The sequence below is a fragment of the Catharus ustulatus genome, chromosome 16 (assembly GCF_009819885.2).
Source record: "Catharus ustulatus isolate bCatUst1 chromosome 16, bCatUst1.pri.v2, whole genome shotgun sequence".
In the NCBI taxonomy this organism is placed as follows: domain Eukaryota; kingdom Metazoa; phylum Chordata; class Aves; order Passeriformes; family Turdidae; genus Catharus; species Catharus ustulatus.
In genome coordinates this window covers 13127931-13149049 of record NC_046236.1, presented here as the reverse complement: position 1 = coordinate 13149049, position 21119 = coordinate 13127931, and the positions used below count along the sequence as shown (strand labels likewise).

General features: G+C 55.7%; 1 protein-coding gene across 1 annotated transcript; it reads left to right on the top strand.

Annotated features, from left to right (window-relative positions):
* Window positions 1-391: 391 nt before the first annotated feature.
* On the top strand, window positions 392-17144 carry MMD2 (monocyte to macrophage differentiation associated 2). Its single transcript, XM_033074308.2, has 7 exons — window positions 392-585; window positions 12024-12105; window positions 12752-12912; window positions 12998-13072; window positions 13332-13433; window positions 13703-13772; window positions 14221-17144. Exons 1-7 carry the CDS (start codon window positions 539-541, stop codon window positions 14422-14424), a joined length of 741 nt encoding a protein of 246 aa, XP_032930199.1. The 5' UTR covers window positions 392-538; the 3' UTR covers window positions 14425-17144.
* Window positions 17145-21119: the final 3975 nt, after the last annotated feature.

Below are 21119 nucleotides of genomic sequence, written 5' to 3'. Positions count from 1 at the left end.
TACCGTGGGTACCGGGTTGTGCCGGCACTCTCCCCCTCCCCGATGCTTTACTCACATTTTCAATTCAAATCTGCTGCTATTTGATCCCCCGGGGGTGGCAGCGGGGAGGGTGGGGGATATTTTTAGCTGTGCTTAAAGCTGCCGGGGGGCGGAGGGAGATCGCGCAGGTTGCTGTGGCCGGGAAGAGTCCCCCCATACCCCCCTTTCTTTTTTTTTCTCCTCCTCCTCTTCCTCCTCCTCCTCCTCCTCGTTGCACATCTGAGGGCGGCAGCGGGGCTGGCTCTCCCCTCCCGGAGGTCGCCTTTGTTTTCCCCGTGTCGCTTCTCCCGAGCAGCCGAGGGGGCGGGAGGGGGCCGGGGCCGGGCTGGGCTGTGCCGGGCTGGGCTGGGCTGGGCTGGGCTGGGCTGGACCGGCCGCCCCTTCTGCTGCTCGCCCGCCCGGAGCTCGCCGAGTTGGTGCCGCTCCCCCGGGCAGCACTTTCCCCCCGGGCCGGGGCTGAGCAGCCGCCGCCCCCCGGGACCCCCATGGCACCGCCGCGATGTTCGTGTCCCGGCTCCTGGATTTCCAGAAGACGCGCTACGCCAGGTAAATCCCTCGCTGCGGCGATCCCCGACCCCCGGTGCTCGCGGAGCCCCCGGACAGCCCCAACCCCTCCCCGGGCTCGGCTCCGCTGGGATGGAGCCCGAAAGGATCTTCGAGAGCTGCCCGGTGCCTCAAAGCACAGGGCAAGTGCGGGCTGGGCTTTCGGCTACCTGCTTTTCTGCATCCCTGAAGGATTCTCAGCATCCTTGGGGAGCCTTCGCCGCCTTTCGCTGGGTCTAACTTCACCGCGGCTCTCATCCTGCTGCCGGCGGAGCAGGATCCTGCCTTGCCGAGGGAACAGACCCTAGCGCTGGCTCCGAACCCCCCAAGGAGGGACCAGCGTGGTCCAGGGTCCCGCTGCTCCCGGGTGAAACCCCCTCGGGGCGGCTCTCCCAGCCTGGACCCGCAGGCTCAACAGGGCTCCCACGGGATGCACGGGCGGTGGATCCTTCTCTCCTTCCATGGAACCTCCAGGGAGGGTTACCAGCAGCAGCCGGGACTTGTTTTGAAAGCTGAGGTGTAGCAGGAAAGCTCACGCTGTTACCTGTGCAGGGGAAACCTGAGGATTGCTGAGCACAGGTCAGGGGGCACTCGGCCACACGCGCAGGCTGCGGGATCAGATGTGGCCTTTAGAAAGGAGCTGGCAGGTGACACGGGGACAACGCCAGCCCTCTGCTCCCCGGGATGAGTCAGATGGCACCGGGTGCTGCACAGATGGGGACCAGGGGGCTGCTGGGGGGGCTCAGCTTTGCTCCCAGCTCCCTGGGGCTGTGGTGAGGGTGTTTTCCTCCCCACGGGCTGGCACAGCTCCTGGAGGCACTGAGCTCTGTGCTGCCACTTCCAGACTCCCCGGTGATCCTGTTAGGGGCAGATACCAGAGAAAAACTTGTACAAAAGAAGTGGTGATGGTGCTTCTCACCTGCTCCAGGCGGGATGATCCCTGAGGGATGTTTGTCTGGGCTGGGTAAGGACAGAAGACCATCCTCCAACCCCCTCCAGCCATCAGCTCCTTTCCTTCCGGGTGTCCCATGGGGAAAATCCATGCTTGTGTCTCCAAAACCTGCCTGAAACGTGGCCACTTGCTCAAAAACCGTTTTGATGCTGTAGCTGCCTCCTGATAACCTTTGCCTGGGGGAGAGGCAGGAGGCACCCAGCAGATCTGCACAGTGTGCCTGGTACAAAACCTTGTGAAAATGGAGAATTCAAGACTTTACCCCTCCTCCCAGTCCCCCTCAACTGGCATGCAGAGGACAGAGCTGGGAGAAATGGAGCTGAGCAAAGCTCTGTACCCCCCAGAGCAGGAGGCAAACCATCCCTTTACCCCATGGCAGGGGTGCAGAGGCTCTTTGGGAACTGGGCAGCAGATCAGAAGCTGCTCCACTGACATCAGTCTCCCCCAACAGAACCCATTTGCCAACCTGTTGCTCGATTTATCCCGAATCAGCCTGCTCCAGCCTTGTTGTGGTCCTTTCTGGAGACACCTTGTTCAATGGGGTGAGGCATCACCGAGAGCCTTGCAGGGATGGTGCCCACGTGCAGGGCAGGGGCTGTGGGGCACGGAAGGGCCAGATCCACAGGGAATCCTCCAGCCCTCACTGTGTGCCAAGGCTGGCTGGGGAGCAGCAGGAGGATAAGGGTGCTCCCTTGGCTTCCACCCCAAGAAAGCCACCAGCACGTGATGCTAACCCAGGGCTTCCTGTATCATCGCCGAGATCCTCTTAGCCCAGTGCTCAAAAATAACAGTGGGATAATCCCCGTCCTCCCCACACTCCCTGCACACCAGCTCTGCTCTCCATGGAAATGCTCTGCTGGGGAAGATCCTAAAAGAAACCCTAAAGCTGCTTCTTCCCCTGTGCCAGGGATGCTATTTCAGCTGGGCTCTGAGGTGGGAATTGGGGTGAGCACAAGCCAGGGGACTCATGGTGGCACGTGTCCTTCAAGGCAGCATCTCCAATCCTGTGTTCAGTTTTCACTACAGGAAGGATGTTGGGGTGCTGGAGCAGGTCCAGAGAAGGATAAGGGAGCACAAGTCTGATAAGGAGCAGCTGAGGGAGCTGTGGTGGGGCTCAACCTGGAGAAAAGGAGGCTTGGGGAGAATTTCTCACTGACCACAACTCCCTGACAGGAGGGTGCAGCCAGGTCAGGCTCTGCTCCCAGGGAATAAGGGACAGGATAAGACAAAATGGGCTGGAACTGCACCAGGGGAAATTTAGAATGGATATTAGGAAAGATTAAAACAGGCTGCTTAGGGAAGTGGCTGCATCAAAAACACATGTGGATGTGGCACCTGGGGACATGGTTTAGGGTGAAAATGGCAGTGCTGGCCTAATGGTCAGACTCCATCTTAGAGGTCTTGTCCAACCTTAACAATTTTATGATTCCATCTTGCAACATCTTTTCAAAGAATGTGGCCTTGGTTATGGTGTCCCTTGAAGAAACAAAAAATATCAAAGTTTTCCTTGTGGTGGAAAAGCCTGGAACAGGCTTACATTTTTCATGTCATTTTATCTAACTTTGAGCGAGGACCAAGAAAGGAGGAACTTGGCCATTGATACACCCACCAAAAGGAATAAATAAAACACAGTGTGGTGATGAAAGACCTGTTGTGTGAGAACAAAGAGATGAAAAGCAGTGATCAATGTGGGAACATTCTGTGAACTGCCAGGAGAAAACTCAGGGCTGGAGGGCACTAGGCTGTCTCCAAACGCCTCCTTGCAGGGAAGGGCTGTCACCGTGGGGGGAGCAGGGTGCAGGGCAGTGCCATTTGAGCACACTGTGGTTATAAATGAGAAACTCGGTGGTTCCTGCTCTGCTGTGGGGCCCAGGAGGCTCTTCCATCACTGACACCGTGGGGAAATGGAGTTTCAAAGCGCAGTTGCTGCAAGGCTTTCCCTGTCGCTCACAACCTGCACCCTGACAAGCAATATCCATCTCCTGCCCGTTTAACCACAACACCAGCACAGCACGAAGTGTGAGCAGATGTGATTCCTCCTGCTTTATCCAACCACTGGAGGGTTATTCCTCTGCTCCCTCTCCACTCTTCCAGCTCACCAAAACAGTGCTGGGTCCCTCCCAGACCAGCAGACCAGACCAAGCTGCATCTTTATCACTGGGTTCACTGGTCAGGTTACATGAGCTGGTAACCAAACCCTCCTTGCACCTCACCACAGCTTTGACCCCATTTTGGCCCAGTTTTAACTCAAACAGGGTCTGGTGCCTCCTGCCCTCATAGCTGCCATGGGGCTGAGTATCTCCCTGTGGGGACAATGAATGCTTCCAGACTTTGGCCATCCAGAGCTGTAATTGGAAGGAAACATGATTAATCAGGGAGCTGCTGTATCTCTGGAGCAGCAGTGGAGAGGGCTTTGCTGGGATCTGCAGGGCACTGAATCACCCTCACAAACTCATAGCAGCTCCTTGGATTTGCTCATGTAAAAGGCTCTCAATCTTACTCTGTTTGCTTGGCTTGCCCTGCATGGAGCAACACATAGAGGAGCAGATGGGAAAATCCACATTAATATCTCAGCCCAGGAGCAGGGGTCTCTGTGGGGTCTCTGCAGGTGCAAGGTCCTGGCTTGTCCTCACCTCCCTGTGCCTGCATTGCCACCTCCTCACCAGCATGAGGGCATGAAGGTCTGAACTCCACGCTTGCTCAAACCCAATGAATTTGAGAAAAGGCAGCTGGGAACACCTTCCTTGTTTCTCCCTGCACCTGTAATTATTGAGCAAGGAGACATTCATCAGCTATTCCAGCATCTGTAGCCAAGACAGGAAAAGCAGAACTAGCAGGTATAAGAGGAATAGGAAATGTTGAGGTGCTCAGACTCCAAACACAAGGAAACCAATGCCAGGCTGACAGCCTGGACAGAGCAACCCCATTGGGAAGACCCGTTCCCCATTGCTTTGCCATGAAAACATGAGCCTGCTCCCACACACTCCAAGATGCTTTCCAAGAGCTCTGCTTCCCCCACAGCCCATGTGGGATGAAGCAGTGAGGAGGGAAATGCTTTCAGTGTTGATTCTGCAGCCTGAAGCTCCTCAAGAGGCAGGGGCTGCTCACTTTGCAAGCACCAGCCCCATCAAGACCTACCAGTGTGTCCCCAGCTGAGCAGACAGACCCCCTGATGCAAAAGGCACTGCTCCAAGAGATGGAGAGGCCCCCAAAATAGATACCCTCAGATACCCTCTTAAAATGGCACCAGTAGGAGTTACCTCATGTAGCTCAGGATGCAAAATTAGAGCCGGGTATTTGGAAGGCAACAAGCTCTCAGAGCAGCATTTTTATGGGATATCCACTCAAACTGCCCCATTCCATCCTCTGTGAGGGTTGGGGCACCCAGCAGGACAGGCTCAGATGGGGACCACCACATTGAAGAAGTGCATGAGTGGGCAAACCAAGCCCCATGCCTTGTGCTTTTGGGGGAAGGATGGTCTCTTGGCTGCCCAGGATAACACATGATCTTTCCCCTCCTTCAGCTGGTGTTGGATGTCAGCCTGATGTGATTCTTTGGCACAGTTTGCTGTGTCCAGCTTCACGAGGTAGCAGCCAACACAAGCCATGGGAAATTCAAGCCAGTGCCCAGCAGGGCAGGTCAGTGACTGTGAGAAATGGGGCTCTGCCAGGACTGGTCCCAGGCTCTCCTCCCCTCCTCCTCCCTTCCCACACCCCCAGCTCCACAGCGAGACAAAGCCATGCCAGCAAGTACAAGTGCCAAAAAAAGGAAGGGAAAAGAGCACAACTTATTCCAGTCCTTCACTCCTGAGGGGTGCCTGGCTGCAGCTGCACGAGGAGTTTTGTTGAGTCCCCAGAGATGCTGCTGCCAGGGGATGGATGCTCAGGGCTGGGTCTGAGAAAGGCAGAGGAGACACAACCAAACACACAGAGCAGCTCTCTCCAGGTGTGACAAACTCAACATCTTCATGCAGTGGGAGTCCAGAGCCTGATAGGCTCTCTGTGATAACACTGCAGCCTCTCATGATAACACGATACCACAGGTATCATATTCCTGGTGGATGAGTCAGATACCTCTGAGCTGAGCCAAGCAGTGCTGACCTTCAGCAGAATTTGGAGTCAACTCTGTGCTCCTGATCGACTTTAAAGCCCAGGTTTGCTGCTGCTGAGGAAAGGATTTTATGCAGGAAGAGATCATCAGGTCAGGGCAAGGAGTTGCCTCCTCTCTGTGCTGAGCAGCACTGGCTGGCACAGCAGAATTAGACACAGCCCTGCTCTCTGTTGTAAGTAATATTAATGGAAATCTTACTATCTGCCTGCTTGGCTGGTGAAATACATGATTTTCCTCCTGTGCCTTTGCTGTCCAGAGGCATTTGCTGAATAATTTACAGATATGATTTGTGCTTGAGCAGCATCTGGGAATCCCAAATGAGAGCCTGGCTGTGCCTCTCAGGCCACGCTCTGGGGAGATTTTATGAAGCTGGGACATGGTCACCTGCCCATGTATTTCAGTCACAGCCAGGGTTAGAGGCTGGGAAAGCTCCAGCCCTCAAACCATCCAAATCTTCTGCCAGCAGGCACAGGATGCAGTGGTCACGCTCACTCCTGCCCACCTTGGCTGTTGCAGGATTTATCCCACTAACTCCTTGCTCAAGGCAAGGCAGCAAGGAACATGCACAATGACTTTCCAAACAAGAAATTAATGAATAATAGAGGATTTGCAGTTCTGGAAACACTCCTTCCAACATTTACAAAACACCTGGGACATCAGAGTCATTTTGTGACTAATCAGCTGTTGTTGGACGTCTCATGAGTATCAAATGAAACAAAAAGTCCCAGCTCAGAAAGTAATTTGGGAAACACTCACCAATCCCATCTGTTGTGAATAAACAAACAGCTCTGCTGTGGTTGCAGGGTCATGAATTGCCTTGGAAGAGTTAGAGATACCATCTACGTAGAGGGTGGGGAGAAAAATAAATATCCCTGCCCACAGGGGATATGGACAGTTAGCACCCTGTTGGGAATTACTGCTGAGTTTCCACCACCACCAACCAAGCCCTGCTGGGTGTACAGGGGCTCTTGTGGGTGCAGAAATGGTCAATGCCTGCACCCAGCCTGCCTTGGAGCCTCCTGTGCTGTCCCTGCTAGGATGAGGAGCAAGAAAGGGATTGTGTATGCCCTTGGTATGTCCAGGGGAAGAGCAGCATTCCCTCCTGCACCCTCTGAGGCAGCAGGATGTGTCAGGGGTTGCCTCCTCTGTCCCTTCTCAGGGGACATCTGTGCCTGTGGCTCAGAGCCAGGTGCAGCACGGAGCTGGCTGAGCACAGGGAGCATCTCTAAGTCAGCAGCAGCACTTCTCATCGATTCTCAGGGCATGCAGGTTGTGGAGTGCCAGGGGATGCTCTGCAGCCAGCCCAGGGTGCTTGCACACGTCAGAGTGCTGGGGATGAGCAACACTGGGATGGGAGGAATGAGGTGATGGATGATGATCTGATCTGTTGCCTGTTTTGACTCACTTTGGGGAAGCAAGACTTGCACCAGGGAAATCTGGGTGGGTTACTCCAGAAATCTGGTGATCCACTAATTTACCCATGAGAAAGACAGAGAAATGCTGGCTTAGATAAAAACCTCCCATTTCCTGCTCCCTACACAAGCTGCCAGCTCCTCGCTAGGAAACGTGACAAAAGAAAACATTGAGTTGTGTCCATCAGCCCTCCTGCCCCTCTCCCCCAGGATGAGGCACAAGAGGAGCCCATGGATGGGCCTGCCCCATCTCCCCTGGCCCAGGAGCTGATCCCAACCCACAGGAGGAGCCCCTGGATGGGCCTGCCCATCTCCCCTGGCCCAGGAGCTGACCCCCAAGCTTCCAGCAGGCAGAGCTGAGCTCTGCAAAGCAGGAGCACCATATGTGTGTGTGGGAGCGTGCAGGCACTGAGCAATGGGCATGGAAGGGAGGGTTCAGCTCCCAGCAGGTGCCAGGCAGCCACACATGCCCGTGTGGGTGGCTCTGCAGATGGCACTGCCGGGCAGCATCAGCCTTGGCGTTTCTGCTCCCCAGGGGCAAATATTCCCATGTCAAGGGGTAGGAAGGAAAAGCAGGATTTTTCCTGCTCCTGGGCTGGATAAAGTAAAGTCTGGGGGATCTCCAGGGCTCAAGGTGGTCCATGGGTGTTTCCTCGTGGTCCTGAGCCTTCTGAGCCCAGGGATTGTAAGTGTGTGCTGTACATAAACAGCAGCCAGGCTCCACGCCAGCACACACAACTCCCCAGGACTGAGCTAATTACAAACCACAGAGGAGCTCAAGGGATTGAAGCCTCTTACCAGGGATGCAGCTGGAGCTTTACCAGATTCCGGATCAGAGGCAGAGCACTTGCCAAGCCCCAGCTTACGGGGATGCCACCACAGCAGCTCCCACGTGAGCCCCAGGACCAAGCCCTGACATCTGTGCTGGGTGTGCAGCCTCAGGGCTCTGAGAGCAAACCCAGGACATGCACTGGAGAGTCAGAGGCCAGCCTGCCCTACAGGGACACATCTGCTCCATCGCTGACACCTCAGGCATCACAACACTTGTTCTACCAAGGGACAACCCCAGCAGGACTTACCACCACTGCTGATCAACATCCAGCTAATTCTCCCTCAAGCCTTTATCTCTGAGCACCACCAGGATCTTCCTCTGCTACTTTAAAAGCAGCTGTGACACCCAGTCACAAGAGGAAGGAGAAATCATCTCCCTTTGCAGCCAGATCCCAAGAACACAGCTTGGAAAAGCCCCAGCTCCTTGGGCAGGAGGGTGGATGCACAGCCAATCCATCTCCACAGGCTTTAGGCCAAAGCCCAGCCCTTTTATAAGCCATTTGTAGGTGAAACCTGTAGAGGTGATCTGCTCTGGGGAGATTTGTATCACCTGGGATGACCTTGCACTGCTGACTGCTCCTTTGTCCCCGTGGCACCCAGCCCACAGTGCAGACACACAGACAAATGCACAGCCTGATTTATGGCAGGGCTGGGGAGGGCAGGTGTTGGACCAACTCTTTCAAGGGCAGAAGCCCAGCTCACACCTCCCCATCCACATCTTAGTGGTGATTTTACACCCTCCTCACATTATCCACCCACATTAAAGGATGTCAAAATTATTATCCTCACTTGGAGAGAGGGGAAAGGGGAGTGAGAGGGACATGAAGAGGTGTGGCAGAGGCCAAACAGGGAGTTGTGTCAAAGGCAGGGCTAAACCCCACCTGTCCCAAATTGCAGCCTGGTTTGGGTCTCTTTTGGGGCTGTTCCCCTCATGTGTGCAGCTTTCCTGCAAGTGTTCCATGGCTCTGTTTGTGTGAGTGTCTGGTGACCATGGAGTGACTGATTCAGGTTCTCTTGGTGCCCTCAGGAGAGCTCAGATGGTCCCACATGAGCCCTCCAGAGGAATAATTTTACTATATCCCTTTCTTACCTTCTTCCCACCCTGGCAAATAAGAGCCAGGCAGATCTGCATGATTTTTGAGGTTGGGATTTTGTCCTTGGATAAAAGTCTTTTAAAAACTCAGTAAAAACCCCTAAAGCTATATTAAAAAAAAACCCCAACCCAAAAGAGTGGGAGAAAGAGCAGCAGAAAGGAACAGGCCTGGGAAGCCAGCCCTGCACTTTGCCCCGGCGCCCAGGGACAAGGGCTCTTTGTTTCGCTGGCCAGAGCTTGCTGTACTGGCCCTTTTCAGGCTCCCTCCCTGGGAAAGAGGCCAGAGGAAAGCAGGCACAAGGCAAAAACCCTGGGGCTGCTGTGAATAACCCCTGGTCAGACCCTCAGCAGCCTCCCCTCTTCATGGAACCAGTTGTAGGGACTCTGCCAGGAGCAGCACCAGGAGAAGGTGCCCGGGAACCCTTTGGCTCCCTGCTTCCCACACACCATCCCTGGAATGGAACATGCTCCTGTTCCTGCTGAGCAGGAGTCTTTGCCCTTCTCTGTTCTTTTGGACTTTGCCATCCTGAAGCACCTGCTGAGCTGCACTGGAGCACTCAGAGGTGTGTAAACACCTGTTTGTGGCTTCCTGGAGCCAAGGATCACAAGTGCTCTTTGCAAATGCATCCATCTGTCTGTCCAGGCTGGAGCTGTGCTTTGAGGCTGGCATGGCAGCTATCTGCAGGCTGGGAATGCTGCAGGGCTCCCTGTGCCCTGCCCTACATCCATGCCAGAGGGCACAGATAACATGAGCTGGTCCATAAAATCCCAGAGAGTAGGGGAGGAAATGGCCCCTGCACCCCTGGGAAATAAGGTACAGCCAGGGACTTTTCCTGCCTTGACAGGAGATGTGCAAACACCAGCTGAGGACCACAGAAATGTGCCAAATTAGCCCCAAACACAATGCACATCCCAAAAGTGGGGCTCAGGCTGACCCAGCACTGTGCAGCCAGGTCCCACATCTGCGATGCTCCAATTTCCTACCGTCCACAGGATGATGCTTACTAGAAAGCAAGGCAGGAAAATAAAAGCAGCCTCTCCCTGGGTGGAAAAAAAAAGGTTCTTTCTCAAGGCTCTGGGAAAAGCAGGTTTGTGGTGTCCCACACCAGCACAGCTGTGGGCTTCAGGAGCACAAATGCTCTTCAACCTCATTACATGGGGATGGCTTGAGGGTCCTTCCCAGCTTCTCTACCCTGTACCAGAGCTGGGGAGGGTATTTGCACCCCAGGGACACCTTCTCAAAGGGGCTGGGTGCTCCCCAGCCCTGGGGAGGGGGACTGTGGAATTGATTCTGTGCTGCTGCTGTAAACAGCAGAGGGAAGATGGAGCAGGCTTTGTTAAAATCAATAAATTCAAGGAAAAGGCCTTGGATGTGTTTCCTCAGCAACTGTGACGTCATGTGGACGTCTGGCCTCCCCTTCTTCCCCCCCTCCTTCTTATTATTAAAAGGGAAAATAAAGGGAAGCAGACAGTGAAGGGGAGCTGGGGACAGTCTCCTGGCAACGCTGGGGACAGTGAAGTCCTCCTGCCAGGGAACGTGGCTCCAGCTCAGGCAGCCCTGCCAGGACTTGTGGCAGCAGTGGTGAGGTGGGGAGGGCATCCCTGGTGTCCCTGGGGTGGAGGTGACACCATCTGGGCACAGTCATGTCCCCAGGGATGCCCAGCTTCTTCCCAGCCCTGCTGAGCCCCAATTTACCCTTGGTGAGCAGAGCAGTGGGAGCTTGGCTGCTCCATTCCCCCTCTTAATTCCAGACATTTTTTGGTGATGAGGACCATGAATCTCTTCCCACGGTGCCAGGGTCTGGCAGGAGGCATGGCAGGGCAGGGGCTGGGGACAGGGCCCCTCTGTGGGCTGTCACTGTCACCTGCTGGGGTGCCCCTCACCCTGCTGTGGCTGCTCAAATCCCCCCACACCAAATCCTTGTCATCTGAGCTATTTAACCCATCCTGGCTCAGTGGCTGAGGCAGTGGGGCCAAGCAGGCAGGAGGTGGCAGAGGAGTCCACACAGGCATGGGTGTCTTGGGGACAGGGAGAGGGGACTTTTCCTCTGCTTTTCCAAGCATCCCAGACTGAGACATCACCCAGTGCCCAGCAGCAAGGTCTTGCCAGCCCCTGAGCCCCTTTGCTGGGCACAACTCAGCTGTGAAACGCTGCAGATGGTGCTGGAGCTGGGGGCAAACAGGGTCACAAAGCAATTAGCCCAGTCCTGCCCAGCAGCCCTGCCAGTGCCTGGCCATCCTGACCTGAGCCACAGCAGGAAAAGTCTTAAAGCCCTGATTCTCAGCACTATGGAGGCACCCTCTGCATTTCCATTTTCCTGTTTCTCATTCCCTTTGCTAAGCCTCCACTGCTGTCTCCTGCCAGAAGAGGGTGGTGAACGAGCCTTAGCTCAGACCTGTTATCCCAGATGCACATTTAATTTGTTGTTACATACCCAGCCATGGGGTGACACTATTTTTTATCGCTGTGTGTTGGTCCAGCAGAGGAAATCAATACATTCCTGTGAGAGCCAAGAGCAAGCTGATGTCTCCTAGGACTAAGAGAAACAGGAATAAAGATGCAGGTTCCCAGGCTTTTCCCCACAGCAATCTGTGTTGGGATGTGCAATCCTGGGGGTGTGCAGGTGGTCCATAAAATCCAGAAACCAAAGGCATTGCAGGGATCCCTATTTTGGAGCTGTTGTGACATAAAGGTGTCACCCCTGGAAGGGTTGGGGTCCCACAGGTCTGCTCACTACCCTATGTTCCCTCTTTGTTGCTGGGGCTCTTCCTGCCTCTGCTCACAGCACCTGGCAGAGCTGCATCCTGCTCTCCAAGCAGCAGCAGCTCCCAGGAGCTGCTCCAGCCTGAGCCATGGCTGAGCAGGACCTGGGGTCTGGCACATGGGGACAGCCAGGTGGACACGCTGTGCTCTGGTGTCACTTCTGCAAAGAGCAAAGCTGAGCCATGGTAGGGCTGAGGGTGGCCCTGTGCAGACCCCTCCAGGAGGGTTTTGCTCCATCTCTGTCCCCTGAGTGTTTTTCTCCCTGTTTCTCACTGCAGGTTCATGAATCACCGTGTCCCATCCAACTGCAGGTACCAGCCCACGGAATACGAGCATGCAGCCAACTGTGCCACCCACGCTGTGAGTCCTGTCCCTGTCCCTGGGTGAGGGAGGATGGTGCTCATCTCTCTGGGATCCACTGAGGAACCTCAAGGGACACCTGAGAATGTCTGTGTTCAGCCCTGGAGCAGTCACTGAGGGTCTGAGGGCTGTGATGAGGTGGATGTGCCCCTTGTGCTCCTGGGGATTGGGATGTTCTCCCTTCTCCTGTCTTGGGAAGCTGATATGCATCTGCCTTGCTCTCACCCACTGTGGCCCCATGTCCCTGGGGAAGCAGGCTGTGGGCTTGGTGAGGCAGGAGTGTTTTAAAGCTCCCTGAAAATGGATTGTTTCACAGCAAGACCTGTGACAGGAGCCCGTGGGGCTGCCTGTGTAGCAGTGGGAGGGACCTCTCCCCCAATCAGGATTTCTTTTGGGAGCTGACAGTTCCCACTCTGAGTCCTGAGAGATGACTCAGAGACAGCCATCATCCATGTGCCTTCCTCCTCCTCCTCCTCCTCCTCCCTACCTTCTGGACAAACTATTTTGGAGCTGCACCACGCAGGGAGGGACCCTGCCTGCCCCTTATGGGTGGTAGCTTTGACCAGAAGCTAAAGAAACACCTAGAAGGAAAAGTGGAGGCTCTGTTGTGGCAGAGAGTCAACAGAAGGTTTGCTTCCCCTTCCAGTTCTGGATCCTGCCCAGCATCCTTGGCAGCTCCATCCTCTACATCCTCTCTGATGACCAGTGGGAAACCATCTCAGCCTGGATCTATGGATTTGGCTTGTCCAGCCTCTTCATTGTCTCCACCATCTTCCACACCATCTCCTGGAAGAAGAGGCATCTCAGGTATCATCCCTGATTGCTCAGGGCTTGGGAAGGGGGAGAGGGTCCAGCTGCCCCCAGTGCTGTGACCCATCTGTCCGTCCTGCAGGACTGTGGAGCACTGCCTGCACATGTTTGACAGGATGGTGATCTACTTCTTCATCGCCGCCTCCTACGCTCCCTGGTGAGTTGCTGGGGGCCTTCACCTGGCCCCACTGAAGGGGAAAAAATCATCCTGGTTCCAATAAATAGAGTTTCCCTCTCTAGCTTTGGTTCTTCTCAAGGGCATACCTTACCCTTTTCCACAAAACCTTCACGTCCTGTAGATTTCAACCTCTTGAAGCTGGGAAGACGCTTTGGTGGGACAGCCATGGGGGAGAGGGGGTGAGCCCAGTGCAGGGTGCTGCCCTAGACCTGCCTCACCACAGCCCTGGGTCTTGCAGGCTGAACCTGAGGGAGCTGGGTCCCTGGGCGTCCCACATGCGCTGGATCATCTGGATCATGGCATCCATCGGGACTGTCTACGTGTTCTTCTTCCATGAGCGGTGAGTGCCTGTGCCCGAGCCTGGGGGTGTGTGGGACAGCAGCAGGGACCTGCTGCCATGAGTTGCTTCCTCCACGTGGTGGCACCAAATAAAAAGCCAAAGTCCCCAGAAGTCCCGAGTGCCAGGTCCCAAGCCAGTCCGCACATGAGGACATGGGACCTGCTGTGGTGGCACTGCCACCCCTTTCTCTGGAGTGCTGCTGTGGAAATTACAAATGGAAAACTCAACCTCCCTCTGTCCCTGCTCCAAGCTGTCTCTGTCTGCTGCAGGTACAAGCTGGTGGAGCTGGTGTGCTACGTTATCATGGGCTTCTTCCCTGCCTTGGTCATCCTCTCCATGGTAAGCCCCTACTGGGAAGCACTCAGGCTCAGCATGAGGGACAAACCCCAGGAGGGGTTTGAAAACCCAGAACAGTTTGTCTCTGGTGGGTTGGTACAGTCTCCAGGCTGTGTGAGGGATAAAGACATCCCTGATAGATGTGGCTCACCTTGGTTTTGCAGGTGCTTTGGGTACCCAGCAGGCACCACATGCATCTCTCCCATCTCTCCTTCCTGGGCTCTTTTGGAAATTGTGGGATCACAGAAACATAGAATGGTCTGGTTTGGAAGGGACCTCAAAGACCATGCAAAGATTAAAGGTCATTCTCCCGGTGCTGCTGGGTCCCTGCTGTCCTGCTTGCAGAAGGCAGAGAAGCCCAGAGCTGCAGCTGGACAACACTTGTGTTCTGACTGGGGTGGTGGGGAGAGGGCAGAGCCCCCTTGGCCTCACTGAGCACTGCCTGCTCCAGCCCAACAGGGACGGCCTCCTGGAGCTGGTGCTGGGCGGCTTCTTCTACTGCCTGGGCATGGTGTTCTTCAAAAGCGACGGGCGCATCCCCTTTGCCCACGCCATCTGGCACCTCTTCGTGGCCATCGGAGCTGGCATCCACTACTATGCCATCTGGAGGTACCTGTACCGGCCCGGAGCGCTGGACACCGACACCTCCCGCTAGAAGCCTTACAGACATTGTTTGTGCCACCTGGGGACACAGAGGGCACTGGGGACACAGCCTGCCCCAAACCGCTCCCTCACCCCATGGACAGCAGCTGGTGGTGCCCTTCCTGCACAGACAGGAGAGCCTGGAGGTTGATTTTAAATATTTTTGTTTTTTTTAACCTCGGGAACTGTTTATTTTTTTAGGCAAAAGTTTCAGAACATAGTGATTGACTGGGCTGTGGGTGATAGGGGAGTGACCGCTCGCTGGGAGCTTCGTTCATTCACCTGGTCTTGAGCATCCCATGGGATTGGGAACCTTGGCCCCACATGCCCCTGGCTATGACACCCTGGGTTTGGCTACTGGAGTCCTTAGCATGTGCCCCTGAGGGGACTGGAGGAGTCAGGATGAGGGGAGAGACCCAGTGGTGACACCCCTGCACCACCTGGACTGGCTCCTAAATCATCCTAAGCCCTGTCAGCATGAACAGCTCCATCCCAAGTCCTTGAGGGGATGGTCCATTCTCAACAAGCCTTACCAGAGACTGAAACTTGAATCTCTTCCAGGGCATCCCAGCCCCTGAGCACTGGGAACCCTTTCTCTAAGCCAATATTAAGTGCACAAATCAGTACATCCCTGGGATCCCTTATGGACATTTTCTCCCTGGAGTGCTTGGTTTTCCTCTCCAGCCTCGGTGCCAGTGGCAGCCTGAAGCCCAGCCCTGCTCCCAGGCCCTGCTGCACCAGTGCCTTCAGCAGGGAGCACAGCTGGGATCCAGCTGCTGGCATCTCCCTGGCTGGGGTCAGCCCATCCACGTCAGGGGATTCCCTTTCTCCTCAAGGCAGGGAAGTGAACTCCTCGGGCTGGGCTCATGGGGGCTACCTGCCTTCTCTGCTCCCATTCTGCTGATGAACCTATTGCTCATCAGATTTAATTCCACTTTTGGAAAGATTTCTAGCATTCCCAGGATTGCTGCAGGGCAGGAAAGCATCCACACGAAGCCTGGATGTGAGCTGTGATGGAGAGATCCAGTGATGCTCAGTTTTTACATGCCTAACCACGGGCACACAGTGCTAACTCAGGCTAAGGAGACATGGAACATCCGTCCAGCTGCTGGGAAAACCACACCTGATCCTGCTCCCCAAACACCCTGGCAGAGCTGCAGGAGCCAGGAGGGTGTGGTGTATGCTGGGCTGTGCCTGCACCTTCCCCATCAGCCCCCAAAAGAATCAATTGCCCAACACATCTTTTTTTGCCTTTGATTAGTCACAGCCTCTGGCACAATGTGGCAAGTGAAGGAGATTTGTGGCCACCATCCCACATCTGTTTCTCCAGCAGCATTCCAGAGAGCTGAGCAGAGCTTAGGGCCCCCCAGCCTGTGGCACCCCAGGACTGGCTCTACAGGGCTGTGCCATTTTGCAGCAAATTACCAAAGAGGAAGCATCTGGATACTCACCCCTCCTGTTGTGGTGGCTGTGGTTGCCAGGCTGGCAAAAATATCCAGTGGGTTTTCACTTCCATAGGCAGAAGGTTCCTGTAAAAGGCTCTGGGAGCTGTACCCCAGCCTGGCTGGGGCTGCTGGGGATCTGGACACCCCAAAGCAGCCTTTGGGCTGGGGCTGGTTTGGGGTGAGGGGTGGTCTGAGGGATGGGGGTGAAGGAGCTGTGTGAGCCCAGACTCTGCTGCTGCCTCTGCCCAGCCCTGGCCCTGCCTCCTGCTGCAGATGGAGAGGTGGAGAAGGACAAGCTGTGAGCAACCAGCAGTTGATGGAGCATATCCAGGGCTGGAATAGCAGGATACAGAGCTCCCAGGATGGGAGATGCCATATTTTCTGTCTGGCAAGTCACTACCCTTCTCTGTGCCTCAGTTTCCCCATCTGGGAAGCAAAGACCCTGACCTACCTCACAGGGCTCGTGTGAGGACCCCGTGAAGCACTTGGAGGGCAGCCAGAGCTTCACCAACACCTGCTTCAATTTTCACTGAGTCTGGGGGAGCAGTTCCCAGAGCCACCACGGGCACAGTGACAACTTCAGCTTAGTGTGTGTGCCTGGCTCTCCTCCCCCTCTGTCCCCAAATCCCACAGGGAACCACCCTGGGCTCAGACCATGCAAACAGCAGTCCCAGCCACAAGCAAATGTCCCCTGGCAGGGGCTGAGGATGCCCAGGGACCACCACCGTGTTTTGCTTCATCCCAAGGGATTTATCTCACAAACTGTTTTGCCATTGTGGTCTTTTGGCCCTAAATCTGTCCCAAGGGCTCCTGAGGCCCAGGGAGGTGCCAGAAGGACCTTTCTGAGGCTGCTGCATCTCAGTCTCCTGCTGAACATCCAGGGCAGGACAGATATCCAGGCAGGAATGGATTTCCCTGTCGGGAACATCACCACCCTGCCTTCAGCCCGGACTTGCAGAGTGGGCTCCTCTGGAATTGAGAGGCTCCCCCTCTTCTCTTGCTCCTAAATCCTCCCCTTGCACAGCACAGGGGACACAGAGCAAGTTAGCAAGGATTGTCCTCCTATTTTATACTAATTTTCAATGACTTGTAACATTCAGGATGTTTGTGGAGGAGGGCTCGAAGGGAACTTTTTAGCATCTCATGTTTTTCACCATCCATCCTTGTTCAATCAGTATTTTATATTTAACACAGTATTGGGTCAAATACAAGCAAATGTAAGGAAGATAACGCTAGTGGATATTGTTTCCTGTGGAGTAGGATCGAAATAAAAACTCAAGATACCTCACTCTTGCCTGGTTGTTGAATCAAAATTAGTTCCCCTGCAGCACCTGGAAATAAACTCATTTTCTATCTGACTCATCCCACACGGCTTTGCTCCCTGGTGAGGAGAGGAACCACTCAGCCAAGTGCAGGGTGCTGGGATGCTGAGCCCTGACTCACCCTGGTGCAGGGATGGCATTGCCAGCTGCTGAATAAACAACCAACCAAACCAATCAATCAGTCAGTGAGTTTGCTGGCAGTGCCCCCGTGCCCAGAGGTGCTGGCTGAAAGGCTCACCAGCATCTCACCACAGCAGCTTCAGCAGAGCCCCCCACGCCTGCCCCAGCCCTGCCATTTCCCCTCCTCCTGGCTGAGTCAGAAGTCGAGGTGTGGAGCCCCAGGGCTGGCACTGCAGGGGGATGGAGCATGAAGGATGCCAGAGCCACAGAGGAGGAGAAAATCTGTGGCAGACTGAGCAGAGAGTAAGCACAGCTCAGTGACCCCACAGGGGAAACCCACATCACCCAGCAGCTCCCACAGCCTCTCCCGTGGGTGCTGGCTCTTCTTGGAGGGGCAGAATTTGCCCCCGTGCTGGAGCCACCTGCCCTGGCCCTGCCCATCCATTGTGTGTCCTCTGTGCCATAATTACACAGGGCTGAATTCCCCCCAGGCTGCCATGCTCAGCGGCTTTCCCAGAAAGCCAGGGAGGGTTCCCTGCTTCCAGGGACAGCTGAACTCACCCCGAAACCTGACCCACAACTTCCACCTCGCCCATCATTTCTTTGCTGCTGGCAATTGGGCTGGACTGGGAGGCCTCCTGACTTTGCTTTGGTGCTGTCATTCCCAGAGGGTGTCTGGGTGGCAGAATTGCTTTCCCACCCAGAGCAGCCCGGACAGGGAAACACCCTTTTACTGAAAGGAGACATTTTCACCAAGGGAAGCAGAGCATCAGTGACCATCTCAGCCTGAACAGCAGTGCAATAATGATCCATCCCTCACTCCTTTCAGGCACCAGCCTGTGTGCAGCCTCAGCAGTCTCCAGGTCAGCTCTGGAGCTGGTTTGATAAAACCTGTTTGGCCAAAGCCAGCCTGTGCAGCTGAGCCTGTGAGCTGTGCTGCATGCAGAGCCCTGCTTGGCTCGCTCCTGGAATTTTCATAGAATCCTAGAAAGACTTGGAACGAACCTTAAAGCTCATCTTGTTCCACCCCCTGCCGTGGGCAAGGACACCTTCCTCTAGACCAAGATGATCAAAGCCACATCCAACGTGGCCTGGAACTCTTCCAGGGATGGGGCAGCCACAGCTTCTCTGGGCAACCTGTTCCAGGGCCTCCCCACCCTCACAAGGAAGAATTTGTTCCCAATATTCCATCTAACCCTGCCCTTTTTTGGTGGGAATCCATTCCCCGTTGTCCTGTCACTCCATGCCCAAAGTCCCTCTCCAGTTCTCCTGGAGCCCCTTTAGGCACTGGAAGAGGCTCTGAGGTCTCCCTGGAGCCTTCTCTTCTCCATCCTGGTCTCCCCCAGCTCTCCCAGCCTGGCTCCATAGGAGAGGTGCTCCAGCCCTTGGAGCATCTCCTGAGCCTCACTCCAGCAGCTCCACACCTTTCTGTGCTGAAGGTCCCAGTGCTGCATGCAGTGCTCCAGGTGGGGTCTCAGAGACTGGGGCAGAACCCCCTTCCCACATCCTGACCCTTCCTAAATCCTGACACTTCCTAAATCCTGACACTTCCTACATCCTGACCCTTCCCACATCCTGACCCTTCCTAAATCCTGACACTTCCTACATCCTGACACTTCCTACATCCTGACCCTTTCCCTCATCCCAACTCTACCCCAGTCCTGACCCTTCCTAAATCCCGACCTTTCTCACATCCCAACCCTCCCCAAATCCCGACCCTTTCCAGTCCCGACCCTCCTACCAAATTCTGACCCTTCCCCAAATCCCCGACCCTTTTCCACATCCTGACCTTTCCCCAAATCCCGACCATTCCCCAATCCTGACCTTTCCCCAATCCCGACCTTTCCCCAATCCCTACCCTTCCCCAAATCCCCGACCCTTTTCCACATCCTGACCTTTCCCCAATCCCGACCCTTCCCCAATCCCGACCCTTCCCCAATCCCGACCCTTCCCCATTCCCGACCCTTCCCCATTCCCGACCTTTCTCCATTCCCGACCCTCCCCAATCCCGACCTTTCCCCAGTCCCGACCCTTCCCCATTCCCGACCCTTCCCCATTCCCGACCCTCCCCAATCCCGACCCTTCCCCATTCCCGACCTTTCCCCATTCCCGACTTTTCCCCAATCCCGACCCTCCCCAATCCCGACTTTTCCCCAGTCCCGACCCTTCCCCATTCCCGACCCTTCCCCATTCCCGACCCTTCTCCACATCCCGACCCTTCCCCAAACCCCGATCCTTCCCCATTCCCGACCCTTCCCTATCCGGACCCTTCCCCATTCCCGACCCTTCCCAAATCCCGACCCTTCCCTATCCCGACCCTTCCCCGCCGCTCCCTCGCGGGCAGTCGCTGCAGTTCCGCCGCTGTCCGCGGGGGGGCGCCGCGGCCGCAGTCGCTCCGCCCCGGCGGGACGGGACCGGCCCGAGGTCCCCGCGCAGCCCCGGCGGCTCCGGGCGCTGCGGCCGCGGGAGCGCCGAGCCTGCCCCGCTCCGACCGTGAGTACCGGCACCCCGCGGGGGAAAAGGCAGACCCTACCCCAGGGACCCCTCTTTCCTGGGGGGCAGATCCCCGCTGTTGAGTCCCCGGACACCCTCAGTGCGTCGGGCGGGAGCGTTTGGTTCTCGTCCCCAGGGAAGCGGAGGCGGGAGGAGCGCGGCGCTCGGGGCTTGTCCGGTTGCCGTGGGAGACCCGCGCTGCCCGCGGAACCGCAGCGGGCACGGCCGGAGGGAGGGCTGTGCCCGAGGGTCCCTGTCCTGTCCCATGGCCGGACACACGGGGAGCCTGTCCCTGGGGGTCCGTGTCCCATCGCACATCCCTTGGAATCATCCCCGTTCCATACCCCTTAGGCTCCTTCTCCTCGTTGAACTCTCCTCGGAATCCTTGTCCCCATTCCATACCCCTCAGGATCCTTCTCCCAGTCTCATGCCCCTTGGAGCCCTTCTCTCAGTCTCATGCCCCTTGGGCTTCTTCTGCCCCTTGCACGGTCCTTGGGATCCCTCTCCCCATTCCGTACCCCTGGGATCCCTCTCCCCATTCCGTACCCCCTGGGATCCCTCTTCCCGTTGCTTGCCCCCTGGGATCCTTGTCCGCTTGCACACCCCTTGGGATCCCACTGCTGTCCCACACCCTCCATTTCACCTGTGTTCAGCATCCCAGGCCGTGGCAGGGAGGTGCTGAGATGATCTGAGTCCCTGTGAGGCTGGAGCAGTTTCATGCTGAGTTGTAACTTTAGCAGAGAAAACTCAGGGGAGTTCGCTACTTGCTTGGGAAGTGCTTATTTTCAGCTCTCTCCAGGACCAGTTAATTATCGCCGGAAAAAAAAAAAAAAATTATTGCTAAGATCTTATAATTAGGCAGCCTACGGAGACTGTGGAGCTCGGGAGGCAGCAGAAAGCAAATGCTTTTTGTGCAGTGTTTCTGGGGTGTGTGAATAGATGCCCGGGCAGAGGGCTGACATTTGCACTGGTGCATTATCGGAGAGCTGGTGCACGTTGGCGGCTCAAAAGACCCTGCAAAATAATTACAGGAGGGAAAAAAACCTGTAAAATGAAAAGCTGCTGAAAGGACTCCTGTTGTCCTTGTGGATTCAGGTCCCAGACTGTTATAATGTTTGTGGAGCATAGATGCCTTTGGGACAAGCTGTGTTTGCGGGACCGGGGCTGCCTTGAATCCTGCTTGAACAGTGCCGGGGCCGCGGGTCCAGGCTGCCTACTGCTAATAATAACGTGGTAAGGAGTTTACCCGCCCTGATCCGGCTAAAGACGGCAGCGAGGGAGCCATGGACATCAGCAGCCTCCGATCTGCCCCTAGATTAGATGGATAA

Bases quoted from the DNA above. Each gene is read 5' to 3' on its own strand.
- MMD2 (XM_033074308.2), top strand. From the start codon at position 539: ATGTTCGTGTCCCGGCTCCTGGATTTCCAGAAGACGCGCTACGCCAG. The intron at 13,073-13,331 runs GTGAGTTGCTGG...TGGGTCTTGCAG, and splicing joins GCCGCCTCCTACGCTCCCTG to GCTGAACCTGAGGGAGCTGG. The intron at 13,773-14,220 runs GTAAGCCCCTAC...TGCCTGCTCCAG, and splicing joins CCTTGGTCATCCTCTCCATG to CCCAACAGGGACGGCCTCCT.